General features: G+C 44.3%; 1 protein-coding gene across 1 annotated transcript; it reads right to left on the bottom strand.

Moving 5' to 3' along the window:
- Positions 1-16652: 16652 nt before the first annotated feature.
- LOC147881640 (uncharacterized) lies at positions 16653-19022 on the bottom strand. The gene is made up of 2 exons (XM_087401617.1): positions 17980-19022; positions 16653-17461 (listed from the first exon to the last, which is right to left on the bottom strand). Exons 1-2 carry the CDS (start codon positions 18660-18662, stop codon positions 17068-17070), a joined length of 1077 nt encoding a protein of 358 aa, XP_087257743.1. The 5' UTR covers positions 18663-19022; the 3' UTR covers positions 16653-17067.
- Between the last annotated feature and the right edge of the window lie 323 nt (positions 19023-19345).

Genomic DNA, 19345 nt, shown 5'->3' with positions numbered 1-19345 from the left:
CGGTGGTAGAAGCACCTCGATGTGGGGAGGAGGTGGCAGGGGTAGGCGGGCAATGTCGCTGGCGGCTCCACTAGCACGCTGTCGTGAGCGGGTGCTGTGAGCACCGCCATCGGGCTACCCTTTGCAGCAATTTGCAGCAACAGCAAGGGCTTAGGCCCTTGCTTTAGTACTAGGCTTGGGTAGGTTAGGGGAGGAGCGGTCGGCGAGGGGGGTAGAGAGAGAGAGAGAGAGAGAGAGAGAGAGAGAGAGAGAGAGAGAGAGAGAGAGAGATGGTGGGGGAAAGGGTGGTGGAGATGGAGGGGGGGAGGGGAAATGGAGAGAGGGGGTGGGGGAAATGGAGGGAGGGAGGGGGTGGGGGCGGGGAAAGAAAGGGTGGTGGTGGGGGGGAATGGAGTGAGGGAGGTGGTGGGGGGGAAGGGGGGAAATAGAGGGAGGGAGGGGGTGGGGGGGGGAAAGAAAGGGTGGTGGTGGAGGAGATGGAGGGGGGTGGAGGGGAAGATGGAGGAGGGGGGTGGTGGTGGAGGGGGGTGGAGGAGATGGAAGGGGGGGTGGGGGGGGAATGGAGGGAGGGAGGGGGGAAAAGGGGTGGTGGAGATGGAGGGGAGGGTGGAGGGGGAGATGGAGGAGGGGGAGGGGAAAAAAGAAAAAACTTGACAGATGGAAAACTTTGATGGAAAACATAAAACTTTGACGGAAATCCAAAGGGAGGAAGAGATGGTCACCTGAACGCTCTCCAAGTCTTTCTCGATGTAACAAGATTGTTGAGGACCAATGGATGGTGGGTGGATGGCTAGGTTATCGCCTGCGAGATGGGCTCGAAGTAACTTACCATGTGAGGATGGGAGTAGGGTGGTGGTCGATGGAGAGGGAGGAGTGTCTTGCGTAGGGCTCAGAATGGGGAAGAGGATGGAGGCAAGATGTGAAAAAAAAAGTATGAGAGGGATGGGTGCTCTTTTATAGGGAAGGAGGGGGAGCTGTGGATTTAGTCAAACACATGTGCACCTTTGAATTTGTCCAAGTTTGACTAGGGAGGTGGTTTTAATTTTTCTTTTGGGTTATGGCATTTAGAACCTTTAATCATCTATTGCCCATAACTTTTGGTGGTTGTGTTGGAATGTGCTTCCATAAAAAGGAGAAATGTTCAGAATTTCAAGCTCTACACTCTGACAACCATCACATGGTTTGATTTATTCCTTAAGGTGTTGTTTTTCAAGAAAACATGCATTTTCCAAAACCGATAACGATGAGTTTCAGCTAGGAAATTATTATTATTTTTTACTTGAGTTGGAAAATTTTAGCTCTCCTAGCTCTTGAGTGATATGTTCATGAAAGTTCGAAGTAGTTTGTTTTTTACACATACCTGCGTATGTTTACTTGTTACTTGAGATGCTAGTCTCCTCGACAGTGGCACCAAATGTTGGCTCTTTCCCACAGCTTCCACGGGAAGAGCAAGGTATTCTCAATATGCAGGGTTCTGAGGCTTTTTGTCACCTACAGATATATCAGGGTTGTCGTTTGTAGTATATGTGTAGCTTAGTACCTGGAGTCGTGCTCCGGTGAGAGACGTAGGCTTAAGTGTGGTAAGCAAACATAGTGCATGCATGTGTAAAAGGAATGTGTATCATCATGGTTGAGGTAATGAAGGCTTTCGTTTTCATTGGGGGTTACAGGGTTGAGGAGGAGTTTAAGGGTTAGAAGTAGGTTCCAGGGTTTAGAAGAGGTTCCAGGGTTAGGAGTTCCAAGGTTTAGAAGGAGGTCCAAGGTTTGAAAGGAGGTTCCAAGGTTTAGAGAGAGATTCTAGAGTATAGAAGGAGGTTCAAGAGTTTAGAAGGAGGTTCCAAGGTTTAGAAGGAGGTTCCAGAGTTTAGAAGGGGTTCCAAGGTTTAGAGTAGAGTACATGGTGGAGAACTCGTCTCCCTTGTAGATCATGGAGCGTAAGGGTTGAGGAACTAAGGGTTTAGGGGGAGCATAGGAGTGGGAGAGGAAGAAGGTGTAAGAGCATGGGGGAAAGAAGAGAGAGGAGGGAGGAGGAGGAGGAGGAGGAGGAGAAGGGAGGAGGAGGGAGGAGGAGGAGGAAGAGGAGGAGGAGGAGGAGGAGGAAAAGGGAGGAGGAGGAGGGAGGAGGAGAGGGAGAGGCATAGATAAGAGCGAAAAGAAAGGGCAAGTTGAGTGAGGAGCTTGAAGATTTAGAAACTAGAGCAAGACAACAGGATGTTCAGGCTCAGGCACAGCTACTACAAAAGAAAAAAGAAATTAGATGCCATGAATAGATCATGCTAAGACAAAATAGGACATATGTTAGGCTTAAAATTGACACATGGCTTATGATATACTTCTTTTGTAGCATTGGTACTCACAAATGCCTTTGCCAATATATGTAAATGGGGAGATGAATCAACCCTTTCTATTGAAAAGATCAATTAGGCAGGGCTGTCCCTTAGCCCCTTTACTGTTTGCAATAGCTGCAAATACTCTAGAGTGGTTGATTCAAGACTAAGTTGACAATGGTGCTATCAAAGGAATTCGCCTTTAGGAAAGCATTTAGTGAATCAATAGTTTGTTGATGACACAAGTCTTACACTCAAGAACACTCTCACAAATATAGAGATTGTTATGCTCTACCTTGATATTTTTTGTTTGGATTTTGGCTCTAAAAATTCCACATGGACAAATCTTCAAATTGTTGGGAATACCTATGGGCTTTAATGTCAGCATGAAAGAAAGGTGGGATTGGTTTCTGAATAAGCTTAAGGGAAAATTGCACGGGTGGAGAGGTTTTTAGGCCAATTTAGCTGGAAGACGGGTTGTACTAAATCACTACACTTAACCCATTTCAACTTTTTATTTGCCTTGCTGCTGGTGCCCTTCTAAAACGGGTTTGGATAAATTTATTAGGATTTGTAGATCCTTTTTGTGGGGAGGAAGTGACAACAGAAATATAATCTCCAAGGTCAGGTGTTCTTTTTGTATAAGGGCAAAAGATGAAGGAGGGCTGGGGGTGGAGAACATCTAAGCAGCCTTGCACCGGTAGCAACTCGAATCATTGAATATGGATTGGTCCAACCTATGCTTAAGAAACTTCAAATATGTTAGACATGTGAGAGCTCCCAAATGGAAGGACTACGCCAAGCTATCAACAGTTCGCAACTGCCTTGCCAGTGTGAAATCTCAAATTATTTACTCAGGGAAATGCTCTTTTATGGGCTTAGATTCCATTTGGGTTTCTGTGCTGTTTAAGAATCACCCCTTGAATGGCATAGACGTCTGAGAGCCTGGCACTTATTTAAGAGAGGGCTATAGACTTGGGATATCACCAAACAATAAATATTCCAAGTTAATTGTTGAGTTGACCTTTAATTTGACCAAAGTTAAAGAGTTTTTTGTTTATTTTGATTATGGTCAAAGAATTCTTTTAATTGGGCAAAGAACTAGCTTCATGCAAAAATAGTCAACTCCGATCAAGTAAGCTTGACTCCGGTCAGGGAGATTTGGCTTAGGTCGAGAGGGTTGAGGTTAGTTAACCAAGATGTTCCAACCTCGGTTGGATAGACTTGGTTATAATTAAGGCACCATGACTCTCGGTCATAGCCTTTAATTATAGTCAAAGAGGTTGACCCCGATCAACCAGAAAATTATTGTTTGTCCATACACATTGGTTTGCGTGGTGGGGGACACCTACAAAGACTAGGAATCCGTCTAGAGATTTATTTTGCAGGCAAAGGCTAACAATTAATGGGTGCAATGGCTATGTGCTTTAATTAATTGTTGCAGGTAGAAGAGAGGGATAAATTTTCCTATATTTAAGGGGCTAAGGCTGCCTATCAAAGTGTTGGAGAATAGGAGGGAATGAATCACTCAAACCTCCACCCAAGATCTCTCCCACTCTTCCACACACTCAACTCAGATAGATGATCACAGATGCAATAAACACTCACTCAGAGATAACTTAAACGGATGGGAGAAAGAGTATATTCATCCACCGGATGGTGGGCAGAAACTAGCTCCAAGGGAGCAATACAAAACTCAGCGAAGTGCTGAGGAAAACCGATGGAACTCTCTCTCACAAACTGAACTAGCTCTGAGTGCACAGCACAGCCTAGGAAGGAGGCTTTCTGTCCTGCACTAGATGCTGGAATGACTGAAGGAGTGGGCCTTTTATAGGCACTACCCAAGCCCTTTGGGTTGACCGACCAGCAGGGTCGGTACCCTGTCTGGTGGCCGACTAGACGGCCCTGGAAATCCGACTAGGGTTGGCCCTAGTCGGTGGCACTGGTTAGGCCGACTGGGCCTGCCACAGGCCCCTATAAAAGGGTGCCCTGTGTAGCTAGTCCATGCAGCTGTAGGCGCCTCCAGGGAGGCACAAAGCCCCCTATTTCTCTGTTGCAGGCAGCAACCAGCCCGTGTGCTGGTTGCCTATGATGTCAGCCTGGGTCTCTCTCTTGCCCAGCCCTCCTACCTCTCACTGCCCCTTGTCCCCTCAAATCGGGGGCTCACAGGTGGGCACAGGGAATTTCTAACACCCCCCCTCAATATCACAACTGTGGGCCAATCCCCATGCGTTTGATGAGGTGCTCCATCTGTTCTCGAGGGAGTGCTTTTGTGAAGAGGTCAGACAAGTTGTCGGCGATCGGGCAGTAGATAAGCTCGATCACGTCGTCGATGATGAGCTCTCGAACAAAGTGGTAATGAACTTCGATGTGCTTGGTCCGTGCATGGTACACTGGATTCTTAGCAATGGCTATGCAACTCTGATTGTCGCACATCAGCACTGTTGCGTCCTCCTGACACACGTCCATGTCCTCCAGAATCCACCTCAATCACAGTGTCTCACAAGCTGCTGTACACGCGGCTCTGTACTCTGCCTCTGTAGATGAAAGGGCTACTGTGGGTTGCTTCTTACTCAGCCAAGAGATGGCACCAGATGTAAGTAAGAAACGATACCCTGTTGTCGATCTTCTGGTGTCAGCATCACCCGCCCAATCACTGTCACAGAACCCGCCTAGTTCGATGCCTTTGGTGTAGGTGATCCCATAGGTGCAAGTACCCTTTAGATACCTCAGCACCCGTAAACCTGCATCCCAATGACCCTTCCTGGGAGAAGCATAGAGCTGGCATAATAGCCCAACTGCATAACAAATATCAAGTCGAGTATTGGTAAGGTAAAGCAAACTTCCTACCAATTGTCGGTACAAGGGAGTATCGACCGGCTGAGATGTGTCGTGAACACTTAGCTTGAGCCCGACCTCCATGGGAGTTAATGCTGTCCTGCAATCCTCCATCTGAAATCTCTTCAAAAGTTCTCTGCAATATTTCTCCTGTGAAATGAAGATCCTGTCTTTGGCCTGCTTTACTTCAATCCCAAGGAAGTAATGTAGTAACCCAAGGTCAGTCATCTCAAACTCAGACATGAGTAGCTCCTTGACCTGTGAAATCTTCTTGACATGATCACCTGTCAAGATAAGATCATCAACATAGAGGATGAGTACCAGTCGCAATCCCTTCTCAATGAACAAGTAAAGGTTTGCCTCAGAAGGACTCCGACTTAGCCCTATCTTCTGAAAGAATACATCAATCCTTTGGTACCAAGCTCTGGGGGCCTGTTTCAGCCCGTATAACGCCTTCTTCAACCTGTAGACCTTTAATGGGGACCTTGGATCTTGAAAGCCCGGTGGCTCCTCCACGTATACCTCCTCCTCCAGGGTTCCATTAAGGAATGCGGACTTCACATCCATTTGAAAAATAGACCACTGGAATTGGGCAGCAAGGGCAATCACTGTCCGGATAGTAACCAGGCTGCCTATCAAAGAAAGGCTTGGAAGCCTCTACACTAGCCAATCTATTTGGCATGTTAGATAGGCAATTGACACTTGGCACTTGCCAAGACTGGAGAGCCCTCTCTCCCTTGTATTCTCATTTTTCTCATTTTTTTGACTTTTGTAAGCATCAAATTCTGAGCTGCAAATTGTACTCAGTTTTTAAAAACAATAAAAAATAAAGAATTTTCAAGGGAGGATCGAGCCCATCTTGGTTTTGGGTGATGAATCAGAGCATTAATGAAGCGTGCATAAAGCATTTGAGCCTTCATTGGTATCAGAGCCAAATCTCCCTGCCTTCTGTGATCTTGGAAAGGAAGCATATGCAAATGGGGTGCGAGCGTGAGCGCTTGGATAGTGGAATAACAAATAAAGGATTAGAGCACCTCCCCGCACTCTTGAGAATGCTAGAACTGTAGCATTTGGATGCTATACTAGCTTTGTAAATGGCACATCCCCGTGAAGGTTTGTGAGGTTGCAGAATACCATTAATGATGGCGGGACAAGGATTTCGCAGGTTCTTTCAGCCAACAGGAAGACCATCAAAGTCTCTGGACCAATCAGAGCACCTAGGCATTGCAATGCTAGGCTAGCAAAGGTTGAAATGGAGTTGTTGGTCTAGCATTGCAGAGCTGAAAGAAAGCCAGCTCTGGCAGCCCAACAGTCATGGAGTTGTTGGGCTAGAATTGCAAAGCTGTAAGAAAGCCAGCTCTGGCAGCCCAACAGTCATGGGGTTGTGCAATCTGGCTGCCACTAGGGTTGTCCCAGCCCTACTGGCCTGCATGGGGAGGCCCTCTTAGAGCGCTGTCATGCAAGGCTCTTTCTTCGTCGCAAATTTTGAGAATCAATCCCCAACAAGGGGCGAATTGATTCACATTCCAGAGCGAAGCATCGTCCCAACTTGAAAGGAGGGGCTATGGGCTCGAATCATCTTCTGTGACACGATTAAGCAAGCTCAGCCAATCAGCACTCCAAAACTTTGATATGAGCATTTACTACTGCTCTGCACATAAATAATGGAAGCTGCAAAAATGGGTTTAAATCCAAACGAGCCAATGGGATTTAGCTAGACTACAAATGCCTATAGTTTCAACAATTCTCGTGTGACTACAATACGTTCTGGCGGACAGACGAACTACAGGCCTCGCGTGACAGTGCTCTTAGGCGCGCCTCGCATGATAGTAAGACACGGAATTGACTGAAAATTGCCATAGTTGGTTTCAATCAAGCGTGAAGAACTGCATAGCGTAGGCCAAAACCCTGGAATACATTCTAGAGACGCTTCAAAGGTGATCCGAAGCAGTTTGTCTTCGAACGTCGATGCAAGTGAAACACCCACTGGAGAACCATAAGTACATGGATGCGCATCTTTCAACCTTGATGCGTGGACGTGAAGACTATGGGAGCATAGTCGACCATAGGCTGTAGCGTAAAAATGAACGCAGGAGAGGGAACTTTGAACAAGGGAGCGGTGAGCAAAGAGCATTGATGTGGGAAACGACAGTGTTGAGCAACCTTGTTGCTCAAAGGGTAAGTAGCTAACTACACTAGAGGCAGCTAACTCAATAGCAAGTAAGATGGACGGTCCACCTAACCAGTCTGCTCAGTTAACCATACCATAGCTATCCACCTTGGTTAGTTTAACCAGACTATAGTTAGTTAACCAACCTGTCTTTTTCTATGAAAAAAGTCTGACAGACAACAGAAAAAGAACGGTTTGACAAATAGCAGATGAGAGTGGCTTGATGCCTTTTTTTTTTAAAGAAAAAAGGAATTTGGGGGAAATATGCCTTGAGTTGGGACCATGTCCTCCCCAGTTGGGATAGTCTACATGGATGTAGGAGATTCAGTGAAGGCTTATAATCGAAAGTGTTGGGATTACGTATCTGCAGATTGCACTTTTTAAGAAGGCCAACAAGATGAAATATAAGGCTAGACTGACTCCCAAGATCCAGACTATGGTAAACACCCAGCACATCAAAAGTATTCATGACATAATGCATTCAGCTTTATGGACAGCCTGATGCACATGCAGGATCCCATCATTGTGCCTTCCTTGCAAGCCGGGTCAATAGAGAAGAAGAAGTCAACCACTCCCTAATTTGAGAAAAGGGAGTTTCCCAAGGCTTTAAAAATGGAATTGCAGCCTAGAAGCCCAGGGGAAACTGAGCACAAAAAACCTTTAAGGGGAAACTGCAGTTTACTCCTGAACAGATTGCCATTATGCCAAAAGAGGGCATATGCTTTAGGTGTGGCAAAGAGGGGCTTGTGGCTACCCAATTCCCTAAGAGGCATTCAGCAGCAAAGGAGCAAAGCTAGCCCCAAGTACCACCCAGGCCGGTGGCGGGGGAATTCCAGAGGAGAGAGAGATGTTGCTTTCATGGGGCAAGATAAGAGATTAGCAAGCACTTATTCTGTTTGATTTAGGGGCTACAAATAACTTCATATCAGAAGGCACAACCCCAAGGTTGGGAATAAAGACCGAAGAGTTGGGCAGGGCCCTAGATGCCAATGAGATGTTCCATAGGGACCTATTACTCCCTTGGTTGAGAAGCTTTGTATCCATGTACACAGTTCTTCATATCCCCTCTCAAACATCATGATGTACTTCTGGGAATGCCTTGGTTTCATCGTAAAGCAGTGAAGTTATCTCTTCGTGAAAGAGTGCTTGAGTTTGTAAATAAGGGTAAAGCATGATGTGTCATTGCCAGGAATAGAGGGGAGACTATCCCCATTGTATCTGATGTTTCTGTTGTTGGCAAGGAAATACACGATTTTCATTAAAGAAAATGATTTAGAAGTGCATGCTAAAATGAATGATGCAGATAAAGAAAGATTTTAGTTTCATTGCTGGTTTTAAAGATTGTTTTTCAGATGCCTTACCCCTGAGAGACCATCCTGATCATTAGATAGAGCTTATGCCTCTGGCATTGGGCCACCTAACAGATCACCTTATGGGATTATAGCTCGTGTACAGGACTTGTCGTCCAAAGGATTAACTCAGCCTAGCTTCTTTCCATTTTCTTCCCCTATAATTCTTGTATAGAAGAACAATGGTTCATTTCATATTTGTGTTGATTATCATGCAAACAAGATGACCATCAAGAATAGATTCCCAATTCCGTGCATAGATGATGTGCTGGATCAGCTTAATGAAGCTTCAGTTTTCAGCAGGATAGATTTGAAAAGTGGTTACCACTAAGTTTGCATACAACCACAAGATGTACAAGACAGCTTTCCGCACTACCTTTGGTCTATATGAGTATTGAGTGATGCCATTTGGATTGACAAATGCCCTTGCCACCTTTACTAGAATGATGGATCACATCTGCCGACCGTATACACATTTTGTAGGTGCCTTCTTAGATGACATCATAGCCTTTTCGGAGTCTAAAGAAGAGCACCAACAGCACTTTGCTATTGTTTTTCAAGAGAGCTGCGTAATATCAGCTCTATGCCAATAGCAAGAAGAGTGAATTCTTCCTGGAAGAGATCCAAGAATTGATCCTGCTAAGATTCAAGCTATTCAAAAATGGCATGGTGCTCATGAAGTACGCAGCTTTCTGGGTCTTTACTCGTACTAGAGAAGGTTTATCAGAGGCACTTTGCTGATATAGCTTTCCCACTTCATGACTTGACTAAACAGAATGCAGCCTTCAACTGGGATGACCCACAGAGGACAGCATTCAATACACTCAAAAGCTACCTGACTATAGAACCAATTTTGGTAGTCCCCAATTTGTACAAGGCTTTTGATGTGGATTGCGATGCTTGCGGAGAATGTGTTGGGGCTATACTTCATCAGAATGTCCATGTAGTGGCTTATGAAAGCTGGAGACTATGGGATGCTGAGAGATATCTGGGAATCTATGAGAAAGAATTGTTAGTTGTGATTCATGCCATTAATACATGGAAGCACTATCTCTTAGGTGCAAATTTTACTATAAAGACTGACCACCAAAGCCTAAGATACTTTCCGACACAGACTAAGCTCTCAGACAAACACTTGAAATGGGCAAATATGTTGTCAATGTATCATTTTCAGATTGTCCATACGCTGGGAGCAGCAGCAAATGCAAGAGGGGCAGTCTTTAAGTCGGTATTCCCTTAAAAAAGGGTATTTAATGAAGGATGACTGCCTATGTATCAGCCAAGATATGGAATGCCATGCACCCCTATATGCTGAGCATAGAGGAATTATCGCTACCACTCAGGCTTTAGAGAAGTATTTTTACTGGTCGACCATGCGTAAGGATATACACAACTTACAAGTATGTGATAGAATGCCTCGCTTGTCAGAAAGACAGAAGACACCTGGCCTACCAATGCCTCTTCCTGTGCCTCAGGCACCATGGGAAAATATAGCAATGGACTTCATCTTTGATTTGCCACAATCTAAGTTACGAAATGACGTGATATGGAGTATCTTTGATAGATTCAGCAAACATGCCCATTTCATTTCAGTACATAAAACCATAAAGGCTGAAAATATGGCCAAGGTTTTTATGGCACAGATCTTTAAACACCATGCATGCCAAAGTCCATTGTCGTGACCCAGACCCCAGGATGACCAGCCTATTCTGGAGAGACAATATGGGGAAGAAACTGAATTGTTCTTCCTCTTTCCAACCATCCCCAGTCCAATGGTCAAAGAGAGAGAACAAATTCAACTGTGTTAGATCTTTTGAAATGCTATGTGGCTAATCATAAATTAGATTGGGAAAACCACCTCCCACTTGTGGAGTTTGCATATAACAATGCAGTTCACAGCTCCATAGGGAAAGCCCTGTTTGAGGTCATTTATCAAAAGGTGATTTTGCCACCAATCCTAAGGACGGTAGACAAGATTTTTGCAGTTGATCAATATGTTAGAGATCTCTAGACAACATTCACCCAAGTACAGACAGCAATGGAGAGATCTCAGGGGAAGTACAAGAAAGATGTAGATAAGCACAGGAGACAACTAGATCTCAAGAAAGGGGATTGTGTACCTTTCAAGTTTGAAAAAGTCAGGCTCCACAAGGTTAAGGGAAAAGAGAGTGTGTGCCATGTTATCTCCTAGTACTATGGCCCTTTCAGGGTTTTAGATGAGATTAATGAGGTTGCAACTCCCAGAGCATTGGAAGATTCAAAATGCCTTTCATGTGAGTCTTCTAAAATATTCCAAGTCAAATGTTGAGTTGACCTTTAATTTGACCATCATTAATGAGTTTTTGGTTTATTTTAATTATGGTCAAAGAGTTCTTTTAATTGGGCAAAGAATTGACTTCTAGTCAAGGAGATTTGGCTTAATCCAAGAGGGTTGAGTTTAGTCATCCAACCTCGGTTGGAGAGACTTGGTTATAATTAAGACGCCTTGCCTCTCGATGAAAGTCCTTAATTATAGTCAAAGAGATTGACCCCGATCAACCAGAGAATTATTGTTTGTGCGTACACATTGGTTTGTTTGGTCGGGACACCCACAGAAACTAGGAATCAGTGTAGAGATTTCTTTTGAATGCAAAGGCTAACAATTAATGGGTGCAATGGCTATGTGCTTTAATTAATTGTTGCAGGTACAAGAGAAGGATAAATTGGCCTATTGTTAAGGGGATAAGGATGCCTATGTTGGTTATGGGTCCTAATGTGTACACACACACACTTTTTGTGGGAAGAAATCTTTTATTGCTGTAGAATAATTACATTCATAGTTACTTCAAGAACGAAGTAGCTACTACTCAACTAAAGATCTCAGTATAAGCTGTATACACATCGTGATCAATCAAACGAGTCTGAAGACAATCGTAGAATGATTGTTGCAGAGAACGTTTGAAAAAAAGAAAGGATGAAAATATTGGATCACCAAAGACTCTACGATTTCTGTCCATCCATAAAGTCCATAGGGTCCAATAGCGCACCCATACAAAAAATAAATCAAAACCCTGTCTCTGCGGATGAAAACCAAACCACCAAAAAAATCTGCCAAAAGTAACAGTAGGAAATCGCTGTCAAAGCCTCTGTCTGATGAGAGCAATGAGATCAGAAGTATTTGGACAGAACCAAAAAATGTGAAGCACTGATTCAGTAGAGTGCTGGCATCTGTGACAAACAGCTGAAGCAATATGCCTGTGTGCGAGTAACTGTCCGGATGGAAAAATGCCAAAGAGAACTCGCCATAGGAAAAGCTGTTGTCGAAGAGGGACTTTGTAATGCCAAAGGAGACGCAGCCTTTTTCTCCACCACTTCATTGGACGATCCATATGTCAAACAGTATTTGCTCTATGGGAAATCCAAGGTGTACACACACACACACACACACACACACACACACAGAGTAGAAGGATGTGCACAAAAATTGACGAATACTTTTTTGATCGGAGCATTAATGAAGCGTACGTAAAGCATTTAAGGTTTCATGGGACCAGGTGTTGTTCAGATGGGAATCTTGGCCTGAGATAAGGAGGGAGTTCAGATTAGCAAATCAGGTTCAGGACTTGGTCATGAGCAGAATACAATTGTGAAACAACTAACCTAGAAAGGGGGGAATGTTTTACTAAGGAAGTTTAGTTGGGTGGGCCAATTCCAACCCCAGCAGATGATATAGACAACTCTCAATAATAGATGGAAATTTGCTGACAACAGCTATAAAGGGAAAAGCAGGTTGCTGTTGACTTGGGATAGGAAAATCCCTGAAAAGCAAGATCCTGCTGATCTGGGACAAGAAAATCCTAGAAAAGCAAGTTCCTGCTGATTTAAGACAAGTTCCAACTGATTTAAGATAGGAAAATCTTGAAAAATAATCTACCTTATTAAGGCTTATCATGCACAAGGCAGTATGAACAAACTGTAGGAGTGACAACAGCTATAAATGGAAAAGCAGGTTCCTATGATTTGAGATAGGAAAATCCCTGAAAAAATGTATACCTTATTATGACTAATCATGCACAAGACAATATGGACAAACTGTAGAAGTGAAAGAAGGCAAAGGCAATGGCACATGCAAGAGATGCCTGAATTTTAAAGAAGAAGTTTTCCACCTTTTCATTACCTGCCCTGGTGCCAGAAGGGTCTGGAAGTTTGTGCAGTACCCGATAGGGAAACCTATAAATTGGAAATCTCTTTTGCTAGGGGATGCACTCAAGTTGCCTTATGCTTCATGGGACCTGATAAGAGCACATGCTTTAGGGTTTATTTGGATTGCCAGAAATGCTTTGAAGACCTTTTTGCTTATTGTTCTTTCAGAAAAGCTTCTATGTTCAGAAATGAGACTTTTGTGCTCTTACTCTACTCCCTCAAGCTAGATGGCTACTTGACCAGGATATATTTAATTACAATGCTGAGTTGGCCCAATTAAAGGAGGAAGTTGATGAACACCACAAAATTTTCAACAGTTGCAGAAATACAATTCAGAGTCTACAGGCTCAAGTCATCCCTTTGCTATTTCCTATCAAAGAAGAAGCTCTTTGAGGTTGATGCTGCTGGAGACTTGGCATGTCACCATTATGATGTTTGGTCTTTCCATAGCTATGATGGTTACTTTGATATCCTCAGACCTTCTCCTTTGAGAGAGTTTTGTTGAACGGAGACAATATTGTACAAATCTAATGATTATAAAATAAACACACTCTTATGTCCCCCCCAAAAAGTCAACCAATCAACAAGCAAACTCTGCCTGGGCTAACCACCACTCCAATTATTCTGCACATCTCATTCTTTCCGAACTGTCATGCCTGAGCATCGACCCACTTGGTTCATGGAGACCAGTCCTTCACGCCAAGTGACTCCTGACCATTCTTGGCTCATGGAGTACAAGGCTTTTGTTCATCCCATTCCTGTTTATCTAGGTGACAACAGCCAGTTTGAGGGTGTTGGCATAGGCTCCATCCCAGTGCACCTTCGAGATTTCCACACGATTGGTCTTCAATAAGTTTACTTAGTACCTTGTGTTAGAATGAAGTTTCTGCACTCACCTCAAATCACTCCACACAAATAAATGTGGAGAATGATTCTCTCAAATTTTTTATAAGTACCGTGCAAACCATGGGATCCTCTAACAGAAGATGATTCCACATATGCCTGAACAGAATGGCATCGCCAAAAGAAAAGTTGGACGCTGATGGAGTTCGCCCGCACGATGAGAGAGCTACTCAGTGTCCCCACGTTTTGGGGTGAGGCACTAACCACCGCTACTTGTCTTCACAAAGTGGCTGCTCCAAGCCGCGAGCTGCATGCAACGCCTCACGAGCTGTAGATAGGTTTGAACCCCTCCTTAGATGATCTACATTTGTTTTACTTTGTCGCCTATGTCCACGTGACCAACAAAATCCGCAAGAAGATGGATATGAAGGCACGTGTGTGTGTGTGTTGATAGTCTCGCCATCCACATGGCAACCTTTTCCCATTCCTCAACGGGCTCCCCTCCCTCATGGTCCACCATGTGTCATTCTTGTCTGCCAAACGTCCAAGGCCCTCCATGAAATGTTGAGCATTGACCCCGATGATCAAGAGGACTCCCCATCGTACAAAGATGCAAACTGAGATGCTTTTCCACGCCTGATTACTAAACTCCAAGAATAGCCTATCCCGATGCAGACACCTCAAGAACCTCCCCTTCATTGTTCCACTTGTTTGGCACATGGACGCCATTTTCGTGACTCCACAAACTCTCTTGTTGCTCACATCCGCAACCCGGCCCACGTCAACACCATCCACGAGGACAATACCATCACCTTGGCACAAGCTATCAACACACCAAAAGCTCCACATCGGCATGCAGCCATGGATGATGAATGCCCTTCTTTCTTGAAGAATCATGCCTTCTTCCTCATTGATCCTCCACCCCAGCGTCACATCATCACCTCCAAACCCCTTCTCAAGCACAAGTACAACGTTGATGATACGCTTTCTCAATACAAGGCCTGATTTGCCGCTTCTGGAATCACACAAAATTTTGGTGATCTGAAACCTATGCTCCAATTTTTAAAATTAGGTCCTTTATACCTCATAATTGCCCTCAACATTTGCTGCACATGGTCTGTATTGACATCAAATGGATGTGAAAAGAGCAATCTTGTACTAGCTGAAACGAGTCTATATGCAAGAGCCTTTTCACAATCTTGTACTAGCTGAAAAGAGTCTATATGCAAGAGCCCGACCGAACCATACCTCAGGCATTGAAACCAAGGTGTCCCTTTTTGCTCCAAAGTCTCTATGGACTTACATGATGACTGTAGATGTAGTACTTGACAACTAAACACATTTCTTCTACATATGGGTTTCACATGGTGCAATGAGATTACAATATTTGTTAGATGCTCTAGCCTCTCTTTTTGTCTTCTTGGCCTCTATGCCGACAATGTCCAATGATCTTGATTTCCTCGTTTAGACAAAAGACTGATGGAGTTTGAAATGACAGATGATGGTTCAATCCAACTGAGTATGCCTTGGGAATCAAATTTAGCGTTAAACTTAGTGCATCCATCACAATGCTCCAAAAGTACATCTCCGAGATTCTTCGACGTTTTCAAATGGAAATGTGAAAACCACAACATTCCAATGGAGGTCGTTCTCAAGTTGACAAAGGCAATGTCCCCTTCCACACCCTCAATCTGGAATGTGAGCTGTCCCACATTATCTCGACAACTCTAACCGCCCTGATTTAGCATTTGCAACCTCCCAGATTTTACATCATACGGAGAATCCCAAACCTGCTCACTAGAAAGCTGTGCAACGACTGTGCTGATAACTTCTCCACATGCAAGGTCTTGACATTGTGTGCAGCCCCATTTCATTGCGAGCCTTTCAGGGTGGTGCAATGCAAATTGGGGAGGAGACCATGACAAAAATTATCCGGGTAAATTTACAGATATGTTAGCCGCCCTATGATATAGCACAGTAAGAAACAGTGTAGTCTCACCATTTCCACCTCTGAAACTGAATAGATCTCTCTGCAATTATGAATATGAAAGGCTTGTAGTTAATTGGTTTTTTAGCAAAGTTAGGTTTTTGCTCGGCTTTTCCATTCATATTCTCCATGTGACAATCCATCCTGTATCACAACGGCTAATAACAATGCTCAAATTGACAGAACCAAGTATGTGGACCTCAAGTACCACATCATGAAACATCACCTTGAAAGTCATCATCTTCAGCTTGCTTACATTCAGATTCAGCACATGATTGCTTTACCAAATCCCCAACACTGGCTCCTTCCACAACATGAAACCCACTTTCGGAGTTACGGGATTTTGTTTTGAGGGGTTGCGGGCCCGGGAGAAGGGGGAAGGAGGGGGGGGGGGGGGGGGGGGTAGAACTAGTAGTTCCTTAAACTAGGTTAACATTCTATAAGAGATTGCATGAGGCGTTAACTCAAACACTGATGCAATCGATTGCAACTGCTCAAAATTGTACACATTCTATATGAATGTTTTCATTACGTTAAATTGCGATCTCCTTTTCTTCCTTCCTATGCACATGTTCACATTATCCTGCATGCGTAGCAATTTCCTCTCTTGTGCCTCAACATGCAGAGGATATTCTCAACTATCTTCTCGCACACCCTCAAAAGATCAGAATCTTTTTTATAAGTACAATATTTTTCCACATAACAGCACCTACCAAGACCCGCCAGTATCTTTTTCATATTCCTCCTCAATCTCTATTCCTCGCAAAAGGTACACCTTCCTTTTCAAAAATACAAAACAGATGTAAATTTGACCTAACATCTTGGCGTTCGTGTACAGCAAGCATTGTTTTCTTGACTATGAGTAGCTCAGTAAATTCTGAAAACCCAGGATACTAATGAAAGTTCCAGTCCTCAGAGAGATTGCTTAGAGTAGAAAAAAGAAACGAGCGAAGGTATAAATTTTAACGAAATATTTTCATTACTTATTAACTGTACAAAATAGAGCACGCCATCAAAGATATTTATCACAGCAACATTCTACACTTGTACCTATTGACATCGCCTTGTTTGTTTGTGAATGAAAGTGGACGTTATCACCTTGACCTTGACTAGCCAGGTATTGTTGTAGGTGCAATGCATCAACAAGGAGAGTAAAGAAAGACCTCCTGACCACTATATCAAGTCCAGCCACCCACATTGAGGGTAGCATATACAAACACACCTTGGAAGTATGCGGTTGCTAGCAAGGGTATTCAGAAACAACCTACACCTACCCTTTTGTTCGATACCACGAGTATCATGATCAATGAAAATGCCAAGGTCCGTAATTGATGGGTAGCAAGTAGCCTCCCAAAGCAGGGGCTGCATAGTTCACTGGGGAGTAAAGCAGTTTCCTGCCCCTTGTAAATCAGACAGCGAAAGAGATCTAGGAGGAGGAGCAGAATTACTTTGTGACCTTGGCAAAAACCCAAGATAAGCGTGAGAATCCTGCTCCTCTGTGTCGATTAGTGCCTCCTTCGAACTCATAGCCACAGCCAAAGCTAGAGTACATTTGCCACTATGAGGTGGCTTCTTTGATATTCCCACAGCTCCATTTCTCATTGGATGAAGTCGAGGCCTATCACTGTTGCCATTGCAAGCTGATAAATTCTTTCGTTTCCTAGCATATGGATTCTCAGGTTTAGCAAGGTCTTTCACAGAAACAACATCCGCCAAGCAGCTGAATGACCGAGACTTGCCAGAAAAATACCGAGATAACCCTCTCCTGCACGAAAACCGAGAACTCGTAAATCCACTATAAAACAATACTGGCCATCCAATAATATTCAACAACAGTTACATTTGGACGCCAGGCACGTCACAAAGACTTGGAAATCTTCCTTGTAAAAAGAGAGAATATGACAATGGTGACCAATTTATTAAGTGCTGACTCCATGAATCATGACTATCAAAATGAGGTGCATCAAACACCTTGCATAAGCTAGTGGAAGATTTAGTACTTCCAAATGGTCGGAGAGACCTGACATTTCATATTATACCGCAGATAAGACTATATATGTTACCCCTAGTTACAGACCGGAAGTATCTACAAGCAAACATGCCCACCCATCAGAGAATCGATCATACGGATTCATAAATTGGCCGTGAATACTCAAACAACACTACAAACAGCCTGCTACCCTTTGTATCCAATTCTATAAAATTAAAACCACGTTAACAAAATGAAATTTACCACAAACTTGGCAATCGAATCACGGACTCAAAATGAAATTGACCACTTACTTGGACGGAAGAGAAGCTTCAGGAGAGCTTAAACCATCTAAGGGTTCTTTATAAGCACTATCAGCCTCCATGTCCCCTAAGGCCACCTGGCTCACTTCCCCGGACGGGTAAGGATCCCCCGGTGTATCGCTTAAAGAACAGGATGACGACGTGGTATCTGCGTCCAAGGTATCCTCCATTACCGGGCAGTTCTCCCATGGTCTGTCCTCCGAGACGACATCTAGAGTAGAGATATAATAAGAATTCCCAAACCTCTCGGGCAAGCCATAGAAGCGACCGAGTCTATGAGTATCATCAGAAGAACTCAAATTCGCACTTGATGCTGTGCAACTCGTTACATTGGTGGAATGAGATAATGGGCAGACATCGTGTTCTTGTTTCTGTAAACCTCTTTCAGTGAACGTCTTGGTGGTTGTCTGGGGGGGCGCAAGGACCAAAGATGAGCTCTCTTTTTTTCTAGGCGCAGGTTCGAAATGACACTTGCTTTCTTCACGGGAGCCATCTGCCTCAGAATGCGACTGCATGTATAGAGAGAGAGCAGATAAGCCTCGAATGACAGTGTCCTGTTGAGGGTGTATCCTGTAATTAGACCCGTCGGCACCACGATGGTTCCCCTGGGGTCCGACTTTGTATCCAACCGTCGGCCCGGAGGACACTTCCCAGCTTTGATAGGCGACGGACATTTTGGTGGGCGAGAGACTGACCAAGCAAGGAAAGCGGAAGGAAAAGTCTCAAAGCCGGTGAATTTTCGCAGAGGGGAGATTCGGAAAGAGAGGAAGGAGGGGGAGGAGGAGGGTCGGAAAGGAGGCGGAGTTCGGGTTGCTGGTAGCGTTCAAGCTGCAAGCGACGCCAAATGACGAGCCGTGTCATGCAGCTACAAGGGGAGAAAGAGAGGGAGGAGGGGGGAGAGGCATGGAGGGAGGAAAAAAGGGGGAGATTCTGAGTCGAAAGCTTGGGCAGATCGATTGAAGAGAGCAAGAACAGAAACAGAACAACGAAAAGAAGATGAAACTGAGCTTAAAAAAGAAGCCGAAGAAGATGAAGAAGATGATGATGACGTGTACAATCCCCTTTCAGATAAGAACGCACCTTCCCCCCAATTTCTGTTAGATATTAACCAATTTCTTTTTTTCAAGAAAATTACACTTCCTCCCTTTTTTCCTTTTTCTCTCTTTTTAATTTACCGGCTCCTCCCGGTCTCCCCCTCCCCCCCTTTTCGTTCGCGCCCGCCGGTAACCGGTTCCCGGTCACTTCTGCCACGTCCTCCCTTATCCACCCTGTCCCCCCTATCCTTAGCCACTTCTTTTGACTCCCCGTCCGCCACGTCATCCCCTTCAGATAACCTTTCTTTTTACTGCGGGCCGCC

The sequence above is a fragment of the Dipteris shenzhenensis genome, chromosome 30 (assembly GCF_047967505.1).
Source record: "Dipteris shenzhenensis isolate YYH24624 ecotype China chromosome 30, Dip_SZ_1.0, whole genome shotgun sequence".
In the NCBI taxonomy this organism is placed as follows: domain Eukaryota; kingdom Viridiplantae; phylum Streptophyta; class Polypodiopsida; order Gleicheniales; family Dipteridaceae; genus Dipteris; species Dipteris shenzhenensis.
This window is presented reverse-complemented; position numbering and strand designations above follow the sequence as displayed.

What these genes read in the sequence shown, in the direction of transcription:
- LOC147881640 (XM_087401617.1), bottom strand. Translation starts at nt 18,662, where the DNA reads ATGTCCGTCGCCTATCAAAGCTGGGAAGTGTCCTCCGGGCCGACGGTT. An exon ending in GAAGCTTCTCTTCCGTCCAA is followed by an intron (nt 17,462 to 17,979) that starts GTAAGTGGTCAA and finishes GTTTTCGTGCAG; the next exon opens with GAGAGGGTTATCTCGGTATT.